This window comes from Nicotiana tabacum, chromosome 17, assembly GCF_000715075.1.
Source record: "Nicotiana tabacum cultivar K326 chromosome 17, ASM71507v2, whole genome shotgun sequence".
NCBI classification, from domain to species: Eukaryota; Viridiplantae; Streptophyta; class Magnoliopsida; order Solanales; family Solanaceae; genus Nicotiana; species Nicotiana tabacum.
The window spans coordinates 3,307,567-3,330,547 of record NC_134096.1 but is presented as its reverse complement, the minus strand read 5'-3'; the positions used below and the strand labels follow the sequence as shown (position 1 = coordinate 3,330,547).

Below are 22,981 nucleotides of genomic sequence, written 5' to 3'. Positions count from 1 at the left end.
TTTTAAGTCAACGCATTATTATCTAGAATTATTTTCGATGAATTTTAATGAAGTTATACAATAAATTTGGATAGATTTGAGCTGTCCGGAGGTCAATTCAAGCAAGAAGGCTATTTTAAAATATCGACCTAACTTTAAAAAGGTAAGTGTCATGCTTAACCTCGAGTGGGGGACTTACCCCTTAGGCATTGAATCTTATATGAAAATTGTGTGATTAAAAATCATGTACACGAGGTGACGAGTACGTACTTGGTTTATATGTGCAAATTATATCGGTTTAAATTCGTAGACACCCTTATGTATTAAATTGGAAATTATTGGCACTTATTAAATCCTCTATTTGTCATGCCTAGATTCTTGTTTGTTGAGATTATTTTTATATGATGATTTGGTGTGATTGACACCTTAAATTTATGTGAAATATTATTTTGTTGAGTTGTTCACTCCCGGATATTTTTGTTAAGATTTTGTGCACATTATGATCGAGCCATGGGCTCCTTATTTTGAAAATTTATGTATTATTGAATTTTGTGGAAAATTATAATAATTGAGCACTTGTGCAAATCTGTGACATGTTGTAATATTTGAGCACTTGAGGTGCAGTTTATGAGATGTGATATTGGCACGTTATTTTGTTGGGAAGTTTTGTTTGGGTGTTTGCACGATGTTTCTGTCGTGCTATTGTTACTATTGATATTTGCACATGCGGCGTGACAAGGCGGTATATATATATGGGTTGCACATGTGGCGAGACAAGGTGGGAACATTATTGTGCGCATGTGGCGAGACAAGGCAGGCATTCACTTTACTATTGCACACGTGGCGAGACAAGGTGGGCTATGTCGGGGATTAATTTGTGATGGCCTGGGGGCATTGTTATTGTTGCATATTTACTTTTGTGATTACGAGGCGGTACCTCAAGAGTGCCCTTTTTGTTAATATTTTTTATGGTTACACTTGCCTTTGGTTATTTTGTTTTTCCGTGATATGTAAATCCTTGTGTTCTTCCGTGATGTATTATTTGATTTTATTGTGTATTTATATTCCTTGTTGTAATGTGTTGGCTTTGGCTCTTGTACGAGACTCTAGGATTTGTGTTTCTAGTTTTTACTAATTTTTAAGATTAAGTTGTTTTGAATAAAAGAAATTGTTGTATGCTTTAATTCTTATAAGTTTTACATCCAAATCAGCAACTATCGGGTGTTTCATTTTAATTGAAATGTTATTTACTCCATCCAAATAATTTTTAAAATAAATTCATTCTTTTGTTGATTTCCTACTTGATTTTAAAAAATTTAAACATACTTTATTGGAAATAAATTGATCATGTGGATCTCATATACATTGATATTATTGGCACATGAATTGTCCGTGCAGTTGTGATATGAAATGTGGGCACGAGGTGTCGTGATTGAGTGATAATAATATTGTCACGTGAACTGTCCGTGCAGTTGTAATATGAAAAGTGGGCATGAGGTGCCGGGAAAATATGAAAATGGGCCAAGACCCGTATTTACGAAAAATATGAAAATTGATTGAGACCCGTATTTCTTATGATTATGAAATGAGGTGTCATATGGTGACTTTTTTTAAATTGAAGAATTATATTTTAAAAGATATTTATTTGAAAGAGTTTTATATTCGAAGGATACTTATTTGAAGAAATATATATTTGAAGGGTATTTTATTTGAAGGGTTCTTATGTGAAAGACTTGTTTAATTAGTTGTACTCATGTTCTTTCTTATTTGTCGGAGTAATAATTGTGGTGTTCTTGCTGCCTTACTGTTTATATCACTGCTATTTGTTCTCGATTATTTTAGTATGGCACAAGTTATTTGACTAGTGAGTGTCTTGACTGTACCTCGCCACTACTCTACTGAGTAATAATTGTGGTGTTCTTGCTGCCTTACTGTTTATATCACTGCTATTTGTTCTCGATTATTTTAGTATGGCACAGGTTATTTGACTAGTGAGTGTCTTGACTGTACCTCGCCACTACTCCACTGAGGTTAGTCTTGATACTTACTGGGCACCGCTGTGGTGTGCTCATTCTACACTTCTGCATATTTTTGTGCAGATCCAGGGATTTTGGAAATTGTAAATTTTAATAGATTTCTATTTCAAATTGTTAGATGTTATTTAAATAATGATGTTTCAATTAATGTTAAGCTTACATAGGCCCTAAGACTAGGTGCTATCACGATACTCAAACGGAGGAAAAATTGGGTCGTGACAGAGATTGGAGAGATTGATGACTGAGTGAGGCCGATGGCCTGATTATGAGGTTATTGATACTATAGCACGTGAGTTGTCTGTGCGAATCCAGATATTGATAATATAGCACGTGAGTTATCCGTGCAACATGTGAGTTGTCCGTGCAGATCCAGATATTGATACCATAGCACGTGAGTTATCCGTGCAACGCGTGAGTCGTCCGTGCAGATCCAGATATTGATATTATAGCACGTGAGTTGTCCGTGCAGCACGTGAGTTGTCCGTGCGGATTATAGCGCTTGGGCTGAAGGAGCCCCTCCGGAGTCTACACACACACCCAATGAGCGCAGGTACCTATTTAGTGTGAGTGCAGGTGCCGAGTGATTGGGAGAACTTAGTGGATTGATACTCTGGAGTATGCATATGGTTGTTTACCATGTTGTACTGCATTGACATGCACACTTGACATACAAGCATAGAGATGCGTTTTTCTCATGTTTTACGGTATCACATCATTCATGACTTCTTATACACATTGACACATGGGCATAGAGATGTACTTTTTCTCATGCCATTTGATAATGAAACATCTACCTGTTGACAAGTTTTGGAAGGAAAATCACGATTTTACAAACTTACTCATATTTTAGTAATTTCGGTAAAAGATTTGGGATTTTTACTCTTATACTTGAAAAGCATGTCTATTTTCTGGAACTTTAAACGAGCTGAACATTTCATTTTTGAGTTATTTCATGTACCACTTTTTGTTATATTGTTATGAGTTGTTGTTGGCTATTGGCGTTGGACATTGACTTGTGATCCGGCTCGTTACTACTTTCAACCTAAGGTTAGGTTTGTTACTTATTGAGTACATGGGGTCGGTTTTACTCATACTATACTTCTGCACCTTGCATGCAGATATTGGATGCTGATATTGCTGTGATCGACGGGTGCGGGATTTCAAGACGTACCTGCGTTCCGGTTGTAGCTGTCTCTTGTTCATGGTAGCCTTAAATTTATAAAAATCTGTTTATGTATATTTCAAACAAATGATGTATTTATTTTATACCAGCTTTGTAAATTATAATCTTAGAAGCTCATGATTTGTACTACCAGTCCTTGGGAATTTTTGTATAAAAGTAGTTTTATTATCCTTTTTTTTTTCTTAATAAATCTCACATAAATTGGATAGTTGTTAATTGGCTTACCTGACGGATTTGGGCTAGGTGTCTTCACGACCAGGTGGATTTTGGGTCGTGACAAGGTGGTATCAGAGCTCTAGGTTCATAGGTTCTACAAGTCATGAGCAAGTGTCTAGTAGAGTCTTACGGATCGGTATGATGACGTCCATACCTATCTTCGAGAGGTTACAAGGCATTTAGGATAAATTTTCCATCTTTCATTCTTTATCGTGCGACATTGGTTCAGCTTGGAGTGTAATTCTTTGAATTCCTTCCACGCATTCGTATACGCATGTGAGCGCTCAGTATCAGCTGTGCATTACCGGCTTATGATTCCATGGATAGGGTGTGAGATGTAATTTCAGTGTGATGATGATGGGCCAGCCTAGAGGACTTGAGGCCGGGGTTTGACTATAGCTTGAGCACGAAGTTTTCAGTTGTGTGTGAGTATGTTCTTTTGGACTTATATGTCCGGTAGTGTCCCTATTAGGATCGATGAGTGGCTGGATGGCGATATGATGAGTATGATGTGACTACGGGATATGTTCCGATGGTTTGATTGTGACGAGAATAGTTTGCTTGAGATGTAAAAAGGACTATTGTGTGTTTGATTTCTAACCTAATATGTTGTATAGTCTCGAGTTATGATCGTAATGCGGAATCCTTCATGTTGTTTAATTGTGGGACGAAGTAGATTTCATGTCTTGTTGTGAGTTCAGACTCAGGAAGATTAAGTGATGACGTAGTAATCGTGGCTATGAAAGGGCAGCAAGATGCCAAATTGAGGCTAAGCAAATGGGTTATCTCCTGCGGAGTAATCTACGGAGGTGTGATCCTTATAAAAATTGTGTGAGAGAGTTTCTTTTCTACTAGCGGGGTATATGTGTTGAGATTCGAATTTGAATTTGGTTGAGAAAGTTGACTTGATCGTCATGTGGATGTCTGCAAGTTTAGTAGATGAATTGAGGTACTATATGGGTTGTGTTATGTAAGCGTATGAAGGATTTAGTTGAACTTCGGTGCGGGATTATGGTAGTAGTAGAGTATGGGTATTATGAGTTATCGAGTGTTTTGTTATATGACTTTGAGCCAAGTAGGGGAGTATGTTATCGACGATTTGATTGCGTGGTTATGTGTTATACTGGTTTCGGTTTGAGGCATACTTGTGGATCAGATATGACTTGTAGAGGTTAAGATCGAGGGTGATTCGAGCAAAGAAATTTTTGGATACGGGTTATATTATATTGTATGGGTATATGAAAATTATGGAGTTATTATGTGTAAAGGATGTAGTGTGCATGGAGTATGAATTTAATCGGCTGTGTTAAGGCAAGGCTACTTCCTTGGGTGTTGTTGTGCTAATGGGGCACATGTCGTTTGGCCCGTTTGGGCGGTGCAATTGAGATTTGAGCATAATGGATAACTCTCGAAAAGGTTCTAATGGGTTCAAGATTTATATATGCAGCAACTGAGAATTTTCCGGATCGGTATATGGAGAAATAAGACAGTTTTATAGTAAGTTGTATCAGCACAATAATAGATATGATCGGTTCTTTATATACTTATGACGCGGTGAGGCTCTACATGTGTTTTGGTGTCAATACTCTTGGGTTTGGCAACCTACGTTGATTGGTTGAGTTGGAGAGACTCAGTCCTGATGGTTTGGTTATGGACAGATGGATTTCAAAGTGTTCTCAATAGTTTCTACTATAGTTCGAGGTGTATATTTCCTGCTGGTGTGGGGAGCGTGTTGCATGTTGTGATTTTCTCCTCGCTAAGATTCTCGTACTTTACACATGATGGCATGATAGATGTGGTGTGTTTGTGCGAGATTGGGATTTACACGTACAAGGTGGCAGTTTAGTCTCAAGAGAAAATTCTTCTTAAATTTGAAGTATTAAGAATGTGCCTCTTAGGATTTTCTTTGGTTGTAGCTGCCTCTTGTTCATGGTAGATTTAAATTTATAAAATTCTGTTTATGTACATTTCGAACAGATGGTGTATTTATTTCATACCAGCTTTGTAAATTCTAATCTTAGAAGCTCGTGATTTGTACTACCAATCATTGAGAATTCTTGTATAAAAGCAGTTTTATTATCCTTTTTTCTTCTTAATAAATCTCATCTAAATTGGATAGTTGTTAATTAACTTATCTGATGGGTTGGGTTAGGTGCTTTCACGACCAGGTGAATTTTGGGTCATGACATTAATAAACATAAAATTTAAATAAATACTAATTAATCTAATATTTATATATATATATATATATATATATATATATATATATATATATATATATATATATATATATATATATATTGTCACGACCCAATTTAGGATCATGACTGACACTTAGGAGCAAGTGCCCTCAAGTACGCCTCATAGGTATTTTACAGAAGATCGGACATAGTTTTCCCTATTTAAGGACTATCTAAAAGTTTTCATGTCTCATAAACAAATAATAACAGACCAATATTCACCTAAACCAGTCACAGTCTTCATCAACTAACCAGCCTTATCGGCATATAATACTAAACCTGTAAAAAAATACGGGAAGAAGTGCAATACTAGTAACTAGTCCAATAAAATGAATGAATACTCATTACACTACTAAAAATGATTATGGAGCGACTCTAAGAGTTCATAAGGAAAGACGATAACAAATAAATAAACTCTTCACCCACGCGAACAAGTGCGAGGCTCACTATGAACTATCAACTCATGTACTCTAATTAACAAAATCCTTGCTCGCGTCAACTGTTGTATTTGTAAAAAAAAATGGGGAGTGAGTCGCTAGCTCATTGAGTAATGATACTTAACCACAACCATTTTTTTTAATAATTGGGAACAAGTCATAAAATATGCTTGCATAATAATAATTAGAAACTATCATAAAAATAAAATGCCCTCTAAAAAACGGTAACAATAATTAGTCTCATCATGTGTTTCATGTAATAGAAATCAATTTAAAAATTCGATAATAAACTCGGTAAGCACTGTATCATATCAAATCTTTATGTTTGGGAGATTTCCAAGAAGAGATCATGTAATCTATATCACTATGTGGACCCCTTCGTAAAAGTAGTCAAATATAACTGTAAGTCCCTACTCGAGGGAAAACTTTAACTGTATGCTAGTTCTACCTTCCCACTAGTGAGGGCTATAACTGTACTCGATAATCTGCAAATACAAGGTGCACCAGGTCTAACGAACCCGCCTTTAGCTACGGGATCCTTCAAAGTCTTCTCCCATTAATATTCTTTCTTGTAATCAGTCAATACTCGTATGGAAGCATTTTCAAAATAATAAAGGGCATATCATTTCTTATCAAATCATGTAATTTTATTTCGATAACGGTAAAAATATCTAGTAATAAAGAGTTTAAAACAACAATAATCACCTCAAATAACTATTTCGGTATCATATCGTATAAAAGACTTGTCCCACGTGCAATTTCAAAATAATCGGTAACATATTCATATTAGAACTCATATGCAAATCATGCAAGTTGTGAAAATACAAATTGCGGTAGGATTACTACTCACCTCTTGATGTCAACTAACCAAAGCTTAACTTCCAGTCAGATCCGAATTGCTCGACTGCTCGCGTATGAATCTATAAATCAATCTATAGCTTAGTGTTACCATTCACTAGTTCTGTAATTTATAATTAAGGTGATAACGAATCACTATTTTGATTACCCACGTCTTGATTTCACTTAAATTAGCAACGGTTAGGCTGCTATTCCTTTAAAATAATTCTCTGTAATCCTCCATTCCTGACTTATATCTCCTTTAATGAACTACTCTATTTTATTATGAAAATTCCTACTTAGTACCGCCATTACAGTTAAACATCGAAATAAAATCTTAGAATCCCAATTTCACTTAGCCTGGCCAAGAATCTAAAGAGAATAGTTTAAATAAAAAATGTATTGCTATCTCTCTTTTTTTCGTTTTCTTAAATCCCAATTTGATTCCCAACTCTTAATCAAATTACAACCTCATATTTATTCAAACTTTAAAAACAATACTACTTCAAATAGGAGGAAACAAATATGTAGTTATCTGAAATTCTACTGTTGAGGGTCAAGATATATATTTAATTCTTCAAGTAGAATATGGTATTGGATGGAGCACCAGAAACCCTTATGCTTTGATGCTTACGATGACTGAAGTTTTTTTTCCTTCCCAAATCCCTTTCCCCTCTTTTCTATCTCACGCCACTTTGGACCAAATGGGTTGTCAATTATGGTTGAGAATGGCGGGTGGTGGTGGTTATAGTTGTGACTGAGAAAGATGGTGGTAGTTTATAACGGTGGGCAATGCCGACTATAGTTGCTGATGATGATGGGGTGGTTAGTTGTGGTAGTTAAATATATGTTTGTGATTGAGAATGATAGTGGTGGATCTGTGTGGTGGTTGTCGATAATGGTGGCAGCTATGATTGAGGAGGATGAGGTGATGGTGGCGAGTGACATGGTAGTAGTTGATAATAGTAGGAGGTAGTGGCAATTAATAATGAATGTAATGATAGGATCTTAATGAAATTAAGTCTTTGTTATGCATCTTAATCATACAGACTTATTAAGACCTATTAAGTGATTGTTAAGTTAAAAAAATAAACAAAATTAATGATTAATATCTGAATGATTAAGATTCAAATTTTTAAAACAAACGCACATTCATTAAGTGCAAACAAATGAGGCCTTAGTTGAACACAATGATATGCCACTAAGTGCTTAAGTTTTTTAATGCCACGAAATAATTACCTTTCTTTAATTAAGGATAATTTACTTTAATGTCACATGCCATTAAATGAATGACATATTTGGAAATGACAGATAATCAATGAGTAGACACATAAAAAGAATAAAATTGAAATTTGAACCTTATAGTCACATTGTTTTATCATAACAAAGGTTCTATATTTAACATGTCATAAATCTTGTGAAATCTTATTGAATATTTGAAGATATATTTTGTACCTTGTTAAAAGATTGATTCTTGTTTACCAATCACACATTATTTAACTAAATCTAATTCTCTCTCGTTGCCAAATTTAGGGGCTTTTACCTATTTACTGTGTATTTTTCTCTTTTACAATTGAAAATATTTGATAATTTTTTTTCTTACAATGATGATGTCCGACTTATTTGCGTATTATCTATTTTATCGATTACTAAACCATGTTCTTACTACTTATACTAACGTTATGCAATAAAATCAAATGAAAATTACTTTAATTTCATAGACCATTAAATGAACGAAATGTTTGGAAGTAACAGAATGGATTACTAGGATTTACTGATTTAGGACAAACATAAAAATTTCCCCAATTTGAAGAAAAAAACAAAGAAAAACCATTGACCGTAATTTAGGGAGCACGCTCAAAGTCACGTACTCAGCGCGCGTGAAATCACCGTAACATCACTGCGAACAGAACTATAGTATAAATTTCCCATGCTCCCACTCCAGTCAAGCAAAAAGCTGAACACTCTGTTGACGGTTATTCACCAATCACAGTTTCGTCACTGTTTGCAAGTTTTTTTAGGGCTTTGATTTTTCCGGCAATGGCGTCTTCTTCGGCTTCGCCGTCATCTGCGTCATCGACGGCACCTGAGTTTCCACTTCTACCAGTTATGGGAATGAAGAGTAAAATCGTTGAGAAAATTCAAGAGAATCGTGTCACTCTTCTTGTTGGTGAAACTGGTTGCGGTACTCCTCATTTTTCTATTTTTCCTTAATTGGTCTGTTATTCTTTCTGAAAATTATGTTTACAGTCAGTTTGTAGAGGATGATTCAACATATAAGCAAGTAGTTACACATGTATACAAATTTTTGACTATATTTATATATGTGTACGGTCATACATCTCTATAAAAGTCAATCCTCTATAATAACATTTTCATAGAGAGATTCATCATCTACAATATATATATATATATATAAAATTGACCTTGTGTATACGGTGTGATTTCCGCCCCTCTAGCTTAACCCATGCCTATAACAAACAAGCTTTTTGGTTTTGATTTTATATTTTATATTTTACATATATATATATATATATATATATATGACGAGTGTCTATCGGAAACAGTAAGTTATGAGTACACACTGTCCTCCCAAGACCCACTTGTGGGATTATAGTGGGTATGTTATTGTTGTTATTGTTGTATATTCTACATTTTATAACTAAAACAACATTCTACTTGTAACAACATCTATTATTATACCGGTGAATTCTTTGTATAGTTACCACTCTATAACAGCCTTACTCAAATATCTATATGTTAGGATTTGTAATAACCAAAAAGCAATCTATTTAATAAGTAATAACAAAATTTTCATAATTTTTGTAAGTTTCAACAAGGAATCTGGAATGTTAAAAACTCTTGTTAGCTTAGAACAAGAGAAATTAAAAGATGAAGTTGGAATTTTTTTTTATTCTGCCATATTCCCATATTTTCCACCTATTAAAATTGTATATTAGTTTTTTTTAATTCTTAATAAATGATACAAATTATCATTTGACATCTTAAAAGTAAATAGTTTTATTAGCTGTTATAACACAAATAAATTGAAAACACAAACCAATCAAAAAACATAAATAAATTTAAAAAAATGAGTTATAGAGTATTTTTATCCATAACAGCCAAAAAAGATCTAAATGTCAAATGCTGTTATAGGTGTATAACAAATTAATCACTATACATGGCAGCAAAAAGTCCGTACAAATGAGGCTGTTATAGAGATGTTTGACTATATATATATTAAGAGGTCCATTATCCCTCGGACTCGAACTATATATATGTACATTAAAAATTAGAGAAATTTTAAAGTATATAACTTAGAGCTGTGTACACATTATCTTGAATTCAGTCTATATATATCTTCAGAAAAGTGTAAAATAAGTGTATTTATTCAGAGGTGCATCTACTGTCTCGGGCTTGTGACTTATTTTATGTATGTGGGAAATATAAATGTGTGTGTATGTATAAAGAGGCGCAACTACTGTCTTTAAATTGGCATGTCAATAAAAGACTAACTAACAAAACTTAAGTTGTAGTTTTATTGGTTAGTTCTGATGATCTTATACCAAAAATAGTAGATTGAGTCACTGGAATATGGAGAGCGGCATTTTTAAGGTTCATGGAAGTAGAATAACATATATATGACTTGGTAATCTATATATGTTGGTATGGATTCATCTGATGAAATTTTCTTGTAACAAATGCAAATGTTTGCCCCTTTTTAGAATTTCCATTAGGTTTCATTTTGTCACATTTGCTTTTAGCTGCATGATTATTGCAAAAGGAAAAAGATTAAAAAAATCAAATGCAAAATGGTGGTGCAAGGTGGTGGTGCTTACTTTCACCTAGCCGACAACACTGGTGCCTACTATAAATTTTGTGCCTTCTTAATTATGTATTTGCTTTATATGCTCTAGAGTTGATATTGTATTCATGAATTTATTAGGAAAGAGACCTACAGCATAAATTTTCCAAATATGAAACATTTCTACGCTGCATTGTGTAACTTAGCCATGGATGCTTGTTATTATGGCTTTACTAATTTTTATAACTCGTGTCACTTAACGCTCATATCCAAATCTTGGTCAGAACATAGGGCCTCCTAGTTAGTGGGGAATTACTCCTAGATGAACATTCAATGTGTTATTATCTTATTACGAGTGGCTATTAGATTCTTCTATGGTGAAATTCTACCATTCAATTGTTTGAACTTGAGTGTACTTACTAGCTTTATAGTTTTTTGTTAAAAGTGCACAGCTTTTGCTTAATGTCATACTACTGTTTTAGAATTTGTCAATTTGTTAGTTTTATTAAGTAACTTGTTCCTTGGTAATTAAGGAAAAAGCTCGCAAGTCCCTCAGTTTTTACTGGAAGGAAACATGGAACCCATACTTTGTACACAACCAAGGAGATTTGCTGTGGTAGCAGTTGCTAGAATGGTGGCGAAGGCTCGAAAATGTGAAGTAGGTGAAGAAGTTGGATACCATATAGGGCACTCTAGGGTCTACTCGGAAAGGTAGTCTTTTGTTAGTGTTTTTCTCAGATGTACTCGTCATCCATCGTTGCTTGAGTTTTGCCTTTCACTCATATTGTTTGAATTGGTTGCTATTCTTCTCCTGATCTGAAGTTTGAGTGAGCATTAAATTCTAACAAAGCTACATATACTACATTTCAGACAACAACAGCAAAAACATTTACATAGTGCTATTACTTATAAGTAATATAAAACCTGTTGGTGTCCGTTAATTACATGGGTTGTTCATGGCATGTTTGTATAATTGGTTAATACTGTCTTTACTCTTGCCAAGGGTTCACTTACGTGAAAACGTATTATTTGACGATGATCCGGTAGTTTATACACACATTCTGCGTGCACGTTCTTTTTAAATAAGAGTCTTAGCTAGCATTTGGCCATAGATTCCCAAATTTATTCTGAAAAATCTGGTTTGGGTGAAGTTTGGTTTGAAGATGAAAATGTGTTTGGACATCTGTTTTGGGTGAAGTTTGGTTTGGAAAAACATGAAACATGACTTATACCCACAAGTTCTAAAAGCTATCACAAATACCCAACAGTACTATTATCAATAACATTCGTTATATTATCGCTAACCATGGTCCTGAACATAAATAAATTTGATACAAAATTATCATTTTTATAATGAACTACATGATACACTATCAGATGATCGAGAAGACGAAGCAACATCGTTACAAAATAATAAATGGTGGGCTCTTTTATAAAATACAAAAGTTTGGGGCAATTTTTAAAAAAATATAATAGTGATATTTTGGCCCAAAACCAGCTATTGAGCTTGGTTTGGAATTTGGGATTTGACCAAAATGTAGGCAAAATCTATGGCCAAACATGTGTTTGCCAAATAAAACCCAAGTTTATTTTGGCAAAATCTATGGCCAAACGGGTCCTTAGTGTGTGTTACAACAACTGTGCCTTAATCCCAAGCGTGGGGTCTGCATATAAAGTCTCACTATTCATTTTACCCTAGTCAGTATACTGTTTTTATACAGGGGCTTTCTCCATCATTAATAAAAAAAGTTTACTTTTTAAAAGAAATCCAATGATCTACGATTCTCCAACACTAGAGGATATCTACATCTTCTACTGACATGCAAATTTCTAAATAGACTAGAAAATACTCATAATGACGCTAGCCCTAATGTAAGAATAACATCATGACTACGTCTTAATCCCAGTTAGCCAATGTTGCCTATATGGAACTTTTGCTTCCATTGCATATGTCTATGTTGATAGATAAAAAGAGGAAAGGTTAAGTGGACTTTTATTTTTTGTTTTCATGACATGCTGAAATGAACTGAGATATTATGGTCAACTTAGGCTGGAGAAATTTGCCGATGCAGGATATCATGTAAAGCTTTGACGAATTTTATATGGCCTTGTCGGATGAGTTTTAATGACAAAATACAAGGACACCTTCCACTTTACATCTTCAGATGCTTAATTATCGTCACTGTCCTTTCTTTTTTTTTTTTTTTTTTTTGGTTCTGTTTTTTTTGTTTTGTTTCTTGTTGTTATTGTTTTTTCATGTGAAGTAATAAGCAGAGAAGCAGAAATATGTACATCTCCTTTTATTTTCTTTCACTAATTTCTTAGCTAATGTATAAGATATAAAGAAAAATTTAAGGTTATTTCTGCACTTAATATTTTGAAATTTATCAATTTGATAAATGTCCAAAATTAATGGTGTTTGGCACTGGTGGACCTTCGAGAGAAAGTGGAATATACCGCTAGTGTAAAGCTCATTTCAGTTGTCTTGTGACTTTGACATCATTTGATCTTCTATCTCCAATGAAATGTGCCAGCTCGCAATGATTTAAACAACTAATAAGAGGGAATTTTTAAATTAGTGCTACTGGGACCTCCAAGCATATTCGGAATAACTGCATATGAAGCTCATTTGAGTCTTCTTATTTCTTTGACGTCATTTAATATTCTCTCTCCAATTAAATGTACCAGCTTGAATGATTTAAGCAACTAATAAGAGGGAATCCCAAATTAGTGCTACTGGCAAGTGATACATTTACCGAAAGAAATAAAAGCCAATTTATTGTCTTGTTTTTATGTCTCAATGCAGTTTTGTGGGAATATATGCGCATCATGATTCACTGTATTGTCACGTTTATAGTTTAAGTTAGTGAGCACATGACCTCAGTGTCCAACTGATGTATTATTAGTCAGTCCGTATAGCCATTCTCGAAAAAAAGCAAACTACAACAACAACAAACCCAGTGAAAAAAAAGCAATCATGTTGTATATTTATCTTTCTCCATATCAGAGCTTGGCACCCATCTATCATGTTGTACAGTCTTGGTGTTCATTTTCGTCAGTCATTCCTCTTTTCACTGGTTGTTGCAAGGGAAGCCATCTTTGGCACCTTAAGCATGATTTATCGAGATGCAGTTTGCCTGGAATGCCATGGAAGTTATATGTTGGAACTAAGATGTTATGGTAAAAAGGAAGTATAACATTCTTTACCTTTTCCTTGTTAATGTTCCTCTCTTTTTGGGAACAGTTTTAAGGAACGTCATTCTCCTCCTGTAGTGGATTTATCAATGTTTTTGTGTTTCAATTACATCCAGCAAAATTTTCAACTACTCATTATCGCTTTTTTCTCTGTGATGTATCTTCTTTATTTAACTTATCAAGTCAACATCGTACCACAGATCTAAGATTGTGTTTAAAACTGCTGGAGTTCTGTTGGAAGAAATGCTAGAGAAGGGCTTGAATGCACTAAAGTATAAAGTTATCATTCTCGACGAAGTGCATGAAAGATCTGTAGAGTCAGATCTTGTCCTTGTTTGCATCAAGCAGTTTTTGCTTAAAAAGAGTGACCTGAGGTAACATTCTCTTTCTTCTTCTTTTCTTCTTTTCTTCTTCTGTATTTTCTATTTATTTGTCTATCTTGATATGAACTGTTTGCCATCTCTCTGCTTTGTACTCAATCTTCTACCATTAACACTTGGAGAACTTGGTCTACTATGTCGCATGCATTACAAACTCATTGGTGATAATGTGCTTTGTGTATCTAATTGGTTCAACTCTACAGGGTGGTGTTAATGTCTGCTACTGCTGATATTGCAAGATACCGTGAATACTTTAAGGATCTCGGTAGAGGTGAAAGGGTAGAGTTGTTGGCAATCCCTAGTTCTGGACAAGACACCATATATCAGCGAAAAGTTTCATACATTGAGCAGGTATAATTCATCTATCATAGAGAAGAGAATCCATTTCATTTCCTTTATCAGAAAAGGAAAATGAAGAAAATTCGTTTAACAGCATGTTTCTTATATTGAAAGTTACCATGCACCGATGGTCTTAAAGCAAATTCCATCAATAACAGTTAGCATCTATAACTTTGGCATTTCCCTCTCTCCAGATTAAATTCGTTTAATTATGTTTAAATTCATGGTTTACTTTTCATAATGGTAGTTTCAAGTGCACTGAGTCAACCTAACTTGGCTTTGTCCTACTGCCTTGGGTGGATATGTGAATCCATTTTTGTTCATGTAACCCTACCTATTGAAATGTTTCTCTTTTGATGTTCTATCACAATTGTCAGTTCTCGTGTTCTATTATTTTATCCCTCTTTTATCTTTTCTTAGTTATTTGGGCTCGTAATTGGCTGTAAAGATGTTTGCTAGAAATGAAGCAGTTGCATTGAATTCCATAATTGGTATTGCCTTTTCGAGTTATGCTTTTAAACATAAGCTTGAAGGTTGCTCCAATGAAACCACTATGTGGAACTTGTTAACCTTTGTTACTTTTGCTTTCATGTAGACTAATATAAGGAATAAGAATCCTTCATTTCTAAAGTAAAATATTGATGGAAAGTCATCTTTTGCAATGACTATTTCTTGAGATATTTAATATATTTGTGTTCTTACTTTTTGCAAGTCAGCATTAATATGTAAAATGATATAAAAGTTGCAATACATATGATTATTAAATAACTATTTATGATCACATTATCTGAAACCATTAATATTATTTAGACCAACTAGGCATAAATAGGTAGATACATTATCTTTTTGTGTAGGTAATTATGGTTTGTAAGAAGTGAATATTTAGAATTTAATTATTCAACATCTTGTTAAGAGACTCTATTGGCGGATGATCCAGATTATACTCTCTTCATCCTAAAATAGATGACTCTCTTTGACTAGTTTATTCATTACAATAATAATTTTTGGTTAATTTTTTTTAACCAAAATTAGGTTTAGATATGTTACATAACAATATTTGCTGAAATCTAGAATGTATGAGTAACCTTACCATACATGAGGTTTACAACCCTATATGAAATATAACTTCAAATTTAACGAAGTTATCCATTTAAGGGGAGAATGTGCAAGCTTTCAAATGGTGAAGGTTCCTTACTTATAGAGAGAATAGATGCAAGACTCCAATTTTACGTACCTCTGACTTTTGAGCTCAAGTAAGGCCTCCTCTCCGTTTAAAATAACAAGCGAAATGTGTAAATATGAGGTATATGCTATGAGGATGTCACATGAAGGCTAAAGTGATTAATTTAGAATACATATTGTATGTTACTCCGTATTTTTATGGGATGGAGAGCTTTTGGGGTTGGGAAAGGGGTCAAGTAATTTTTAGCATATTAAAAAGGAAAGTGGGCCAATTTTTTTCTGAAGGAGGTAGTATTTCAAGTTGAACTTGATGTTCTCAAATTAGTATAGTCTCTAATTACTAATATCACAACTTTCAATACAGTAATCAAATGACCCCTTATTCCACTTACAAACTGTTTAGTATCTAAAAGAGGACTTATCTCTTATTGCCTACACATATTGTGGTCTTCCACTTAATTAATTTTCCCTTTTCCTATTCGACTTCTATGATGTATGATTACTGAGAAAATGCTTTGTTTAAATCTATGCATTTCTGGTTACTGCATGGTATGTTTTTATATTCATATGCTGCAAGAAATATATACAAGCTAATATTTCTGCTGTACCTGCCAGACTAGAGAATATTTTAACTTTATCAAATAAGGAAAAAAATTCATGAACATCTTAACCTGATCAAAAAGGGGAAAAGATTATACATAATTAAAGTGTAATAACAGTACAGCAAGTGTTCTGTTCAGAGGATATGTAATATTGCTTCTTATAGATTACTGATGTTTTCCATTTAATCAAAATTGTAATCTGCAATGATATTATTTGCTTAACAGGTAGCTGAACTCCTTGAAATGGAATCAGAAGAGACGGTTCTGAAATGCTGTTCTGGTCCAAGCCCATTGACAGCTGATGCTGATATCAAGCCTGAAATGTATCAGCTTATACACAATCTTATTATACACATTCATAAAAATGAAAGGGACATTGAAAAAGGAATTCTGGTCTTCCTTCCAACATACTATGCACTTGAGCAGCAGTGGCTCTTGTTGAAGCCTTTCAGTGTATCTTTTAAGGTTCACATATTACACAGTAGTATCGACACTGAACAAGCTCTCAAGGCCATGAAAATCTGTAAGTCGCATCGTAAGGTAGGGTTTCTTTCCTCCCTTTGTTCAACATCCATCATTGTCTAAAAAATCTGGGGAGACAGTCCTAAAAGCAGGCAGAGTGCTTATATCCCCCCCCCCCCAAAGCCCCCCAGCAATGCCCAAAAGATAAGAGAAAGAGTGCTTACAGCGAAAGGTCATTTTTGTTAATAACATCTAAACATTTCTGTTTTCTCTTAACCCTGATTCCTGATTTTATTTCAGTGGTTAGCTGCTATAAGTATTCAGTAAAATGAATATGGTAACTGCATTCATCTCTCTACAGTACTGATGCCTCTCTCTGAAACCTAAACTTATCCGCAGGTGATTTTGGCCACAAATATTGCAGAATCTTCGGTTACAATACCAATGGTGGGCTATGTCATTGATTCTTGCCGTTCTTTACAAGTTTTCTGGGATAATAATAGGAAAACAGATTCTGCAGAGCTTGTGTGGGTTTCCAAATCACAGGTACTAAATGAGTCATGTTTGCACATTCCAATCTCTCTTCATGAGATTGCAGCTCCTAATTTTTTGAGATGCAGGCAGACCAAAGGAGAGGGAGAACTGGACGGACTTGTGACGGCCATGTATATCGATTGGTAAAAAGATCATTTTACACTCAACTAGAGGATTACGAGCCTCCTGCAATACTGAGGTTATCGTTGAGGCAGCAAGTACTTCTCCTTTGCTGTGCTGAATCTAAAGCCATCAATGATCCCAAAGGTATTCAGCTACTATGCTTTTTTAGCTGGATATTCAGCATTACAGTTTCTTCTCTGTTTGTTTTCTTTCTCCTTTTCCTTTTACATGATTACTTTCATGAAATTGCTTGCTGCTACATCTTGAGTTGAATTGTGAAAATTTTCTGTAATTTGATGAAGAAAATGAAGAAAGCATGCTTAGGGATGGAAGAGATGTATAATTGGCTTGTTTATTTCTCCTCCTGTTTTCTTCGTACATCTTTAGTCGTTCTGCTATGGATTTGTTTTATTGGAATGAGTCTTATGACAATTATTATGGAAAATGTTTTGTTTTGCTGACTTCTCTATGCTTCCTGATTCTACCATTTTGTTGAGGACGAGGTTTTAACTTTTAACTTTTTAAGGGTGGTTATGAAATAACATATGTAGAAAATAAACATTGCGCCTAACTCAACTCAAAGCTAACTCATGAGCTGAGGATTGACCAAGAGCCCAAGACCATATAAGGAGATAACAACCATCCCTTCAAACAATATGGAGACTTAACACCCCCCCTACTCCCAGGACGGGACATCTTGTGCGTGGACAATATAATACGAAGGCTCAACTGGGTAAACCAAAAACAAGATGGGTCTATCTTTGATACCGTGTTAGGAAAATGGTCCTAGGGCCTAATTCAACCCTAAAAGCTAACTCATGAACTTAGGATTGTCCAAGACTATCTAAGGAGCTAATCAACCAAAGTGAGACTCTAACACCTCCCTTCCCTTGCACGCCCAAGACTAGACATCCAGAGCGCGGACACCATGACATGGGGCCTAACATTGGGTAAACCAAGAATTATGATGGGTCTTGCTTTGATATTGAAAATGGACCTTTGGTCTTGCTTGGTTGTCAATGCAAAATGTGGTCATAAATAATTAGTACATGTTATCAACTGAGAATTGAAATGTCTAATACACTAAGGAGTTAATGCATATAGAATCCTCTATATTTATGATTTGTTTCTGAAATGCGAAGACTTTCTTCCCACACCTACAAGCAAATGGACAAAAAATGCATGAGATAAATTTGGTGCAGTATTACTAGCAAGTTTGTCCAATCTAAGTCAGATCCATACGGGGCCCTCTACAGCGTGGGCTGGTTAGACCAAGAACTCGAACCAACCTGCTCAGTTGTCACCCATAGTTTAAGCACAAAGCAGGATTAATCAATTTATATATGGGCTAAAAAATATGTCATTTATCCAAATTAGCATGGTCTTGAGTGTTATTATCATCAATTTGGGTAAGTTTGCTGTCTATGTTCAATAATTCTCTTTTCCTTTTTCTAGTCTACTGCTGTTTATAGATGTGAGATACTAAAATTTAACTTATGGATCTTTCAATTAGTTCTGCTACGGAAGGCTTTAGACACTCCGGATCCTGAAGTCGTTGAGGATGCATTGAGTTTGCTTGTTGACCTCCATGCACTACAAAAAACACCTCCAAGGAGCCGTTATGAGCCTACTTTTTATGGAAGATTGCTTGCCAGCTTTTCTCTTTCATTTGATGCTTCTATACTAATACTCAAGTTTGGAGCCATAGGAATGCTACGAGAAGGCATTGTTCTTGGTATAATGATGGATATGCAGCCACTCCCCATTCTTCGTCCTTTCGGCCACGAAAGCTTGGTACTATCCTATACTTTTTAATTTGAGAATGTCACATTTCTTTAATGGTTTAGATTAATGTTGATCAATAAATTTGATTTTGCAGTTCATGAAGTACATTGACAACTTTTTCAGTGGAGATTCTAAGACCACTGGTTTATCTGGTAGAAAAGAGGTAATCTGTATGGCAAATTCGTGCGCATTTCAGTTCTGGCAACGTGCTTTCAAGGTAAACCCGCAGTTTATTCTTGACTATAGGAAATCTCTCTCTTTCACTCTCTCTCTCTCTCTCTCCTCCCTGTTTTTTTTGGTTTATTTTTTTGGATGCTAGCATTCTATTTACGTATATTGTTTCCAAATGAAGGACAAATACCGCCTTCAACTATTAAGACAACTCTTCAAGTTGGATAACACAAAAGACAGAGAAATAGTGCTTTCAAAAATTGAGGAAGAGTGGTGCTCATACCATAATCTTTTGCGATCGGCACTCAAGCAAGTTGCTGAATCATGTATGTCTTATCTTGAGTTTTACCAGTTTAGATCCTTTGGTTTTTTATACTAAGCCTGTGTTGTTGCAGATGATGAGGTTCTGGACTCTTTGCATCGATATAGACCCCAATTTCTTGCTACATCAGTTGGCATACCATCTTATTATAATCCAAATGAATATCAGCACAAGTGCCATCTCGACTGTGATCAGTATTTAGATGCTGGTACGTTAGATATGGATTATCAGCTACTTGAACTAGGTGGTGAAATAAGGAAATGCATTTCTATTCCATTTTTGGGCCACAATGAATCATTAGCACATAAGGTGGCTCAAAATTTGGCTAGTGTAGTCAAAGAGGTACTGTATTCTGCTATCACTTTGCTGTTATATTTGATGTCAAGATTTTGATATCATCTTCCTTTTCGATGTTCGATAGATGAGAAGTCAGTCTTCTGCGGATGTCTCTGGAAATCCTGACATGTTGGTGTACGGTAATGGTGTTTCCACAGGGGAGGCTTCTCTTTGTAAATTTTTTCTCAGTGGTCAGTGCAACAGAGGTTCCCAATGTTCCTTTTCTCATTCTTTACAAGCAAAGAGGCCCACTTGCAAATTTTTCTTCTCTTTACAGGTATCAGTAGTTTTATGGCTTATTGTATTTGTCAAATAACAGTGTCCCTGATCGATAATCCCCCATTGGAAACATTGGTGATTGAAAAATGAGGAAGTGAATACTAGGGAAAAAGAGTTAATGAAGGTCCTCCTCTTTTTACTTTTGGTTGATTTGAGATAGAGGAATAAAAGAATATTGAAGGGGTTGAGAGTCCATTCCGTAGAGTAAAGAGTTCCGTTTTTGCTTCATTTGGTGTAATAAAGACATCCCTTACTGTATTGGTCATTCCGGGAAAAAAATGCAGTTATCATTCTTAATAGGCTGACTATGATCAAATTAGAATCTGATTCTTCTGTCAATTTTTTCTTCCTTGGTTCATCAGTCATCACAAAGACATGTTACTTGTTACATCTTTCCTTTGAAGAGGAAGAAGAGCTTGCATTAGTGGAAGGAGGAGGAGAAAGAATGGGGAAGATTTAAGGGTGTGCTATATATATATATATGGAGGGGAAAATAGTCATTTGTTGGCACTGCCTTATCCATAGGTTATCCATGTAGTATTAAATGGTGCATATCCTTGGCTTCTTTAAATTTCTTCTTACAAATTTTTTCTCAAGGGTCTTGATACTCCTATCTGACATATTCTGAATTTACATTTATATAGGGATGCCGGAATGGAGATTCATGTTTCTTTTCTCACGATTCAGTTTCATCTGCTTATTCTGGTGTTCTGTCAAGTTTATGCCGTCCGGAGAATGAAGATGCTGATATGTTGTCACTTCTGCGATGGTTTCCTGCACCTCATCATGGACGCATCCTCATACTCGATGACAATGATTTATATTTTTCGTCACATATTGCACGTCACTATGCTCCGTCTTCTATAATTTCCACAACGCCCCTTCCAGATGAATCCACACTTGACCAATTACCAACTGATGTCAGAATTCTCTGGGGCCATTCCAATCCATACAACACGATAGTATCCAACACTGCAGGAAGTCCAGTTCTGTGGAGTGAAGTTAAATGTGTCCTATGGTTTCCTAAATTTGAAACAGGACATAGAGAAGGGCAGAAGAGTGTGATGCAAACCTTTTTTGAGTATTTAGCCATCCGGATGCTTGGATATGCCTTATATGATGTTAAAGTTATTGTCACTATGAATAATATGCGTTTCTCCTACCTACAGGTAATTTACTCGTATCTTTTTTTTTTCCTTTTCCTATCTTTATGACAGTTCTGTTCTGAAGTGCTCTATTTGTGGGTTTGTGGGTGTACTTGGGGGGGAGGGGGAGGGGATTAATACAAAATCTATATCTAAAAGTTAGTAACAACTGAGCTTTTGAAAGTTGACATGAAAATATGCTTTGTATTTGTGGAGCTGCTTGATGTTTTAAGCATCTGCAATGAGAAATGAATGGAATGGTATTACGTTTATGTCTACTGATAAATAAAATAGGACTTGCTGTGAAGCTATATGATATTTTGTCGCTTGGCGTGCATTTACGCTATATAAACACATACTAATATGTTGTTGCTTTATCATACTGTAGGTTGTCGAAGAGAATGTTTGAGAATCACTTTTGAAAAAAATAAAAATGTTTTCTGCTCTTTTCTATTGGCTGAGGCTCTTGACTTTGTTAGAACTTTTTCTTTGATGAAAACTGCCTATCAGGCAGACATGCACCTTGACAGCTTCCAAGCTCTAAAAATGTTTAACAACTTATGTAATATTATCTCCTTATACATTTTAATCCCCTTCCCTATTTCTTTTAATGCTGCAAATAGTTCTCTCCTTCATTTCGTCCGAGTCCTAAATCCCACCTGTTGCTAACATAAATGCTTTGCTGATTCAGATTATTTTCCCCTTTATTTCATTGAATTGAACATTTGAGACTGTTGCTTCAGGTAGAAAAGCTGGCAAGGGAATGCTGTTTTTTTCTCAGGGAGTCATTCCTATTTGATGAACAGAACTTGGGAGAATTGTTTGATGAGATTAATGCCAGAAAGCCAATGCTGCAGTCGAAGCCTGTCTCGTATGTTTTCTCGCTGCATCCGCCTGTAGATGTCCAGTCTCGTGATTTTGCAACACTCCTTAGCCAAAATAAAAATAAGGTTATTTAGATACAAGATTAGCTCCAGAATGACGTGCAGTGCGGGGAGTTAAATTATATGCAAATTCGCGTAGAACAGTGTGAAGAGAAGGTTCCTTTTGACATCCAAAAATGCTTAAGTTGCAGAGAATTCCTTCATCTTGATCAGGTTTTACTGTTATATTAGGCATCTGTGTGTGTGTGTTTGGCCGGGGGGAGATGGATGAAGTGCACTAGTAATCCTTGAACGTGAGAAAAGCAGATTAGCCATCTAATTATTTGTGGGGATTAAAGATGACTTTGGTTAAACTCCTGCAACGGTTTGCTTATTGGCTAATGAAGTATTTTAAATTGTTAAATCAAATTATATTTCTTTAATTATTGTTATCTTTTGTTATGACAATTAACCGTGAACTTGATTTTAGTGCTTATGATAAGTTACCCTCCTGAGTCTTGGCTTGGTCA

The 22,981-nt window shown here is 35.1% G+C and overlaps 1 protein-coding gene across 1 annotated transcript; it reads left to right on the top strand.

The window, feature by feature from the left end:
- The first annotated feature begins 8,819 nt into the window (after nucleotides 1–8,819).
- Nucleotides 8,820–22,981, top strand: LOC107828670 (DExH-box ATP-dependent RNA helicase DExH8). The gene is made up of 14 exons (XM_016656033.2): nucleotides 8,820–9,113; nucleotides 11,267–11,444; nucleotides 14,129–14,302; nucleotides 14,512–14,659; nucleotides 16,657–16,971; nucleotides 17,293–17,439; nucleotides 17,514–17,694; nucleotides 19,064–19,344; nucleotides 19,430–19,552; nucleotides 19,688–19,832; nucleotides 19,902–20,170; nucleotides 20,250–20,441; nucleotides 21,088–21,612; nucleotides 22,332–22,981. The coding sequence occupies exons 1-14, from the start codon at nucleotides 8,969–8,971 to the stop codon at nucleotides 22,545–22,547; spliced, it is 3,039 nt and encodes a 1,012-aa protein (XP_016511519.2). The 5' UTR covers nucleotides 8,820–8,968; the 3' UTR covers nucleotides 22,548–22,981.

What these genes read in the sequence shown, in the direction of transcription:
- LOC107828670 (XM_016656033.2), top strand. Translation starts at nt 8,969, where the DNA reads ATGGCGTCTTCTTCGGCTTCGCCGTCATCTGCGTCATCGACGGCACCT. An exon ending in TCTAGGGTCTACTCGGAAAG is followed by an intron (nt 11,445 to 14,128) that starts GTAGTCTTTTGT and finishes ATCGTACCACAG; the next exon opens with ATCTAAGATTGTGTTTAAAA. An exon ending in CTTAAAAAGAGTGACCTGAG is followed by an intron (nt 14,303 to 14,511) that starts GTAACATTCTCT and finishes TCAACTCTACAG; the next exon opens with GGTGGTGTTAATGTCTGCTA.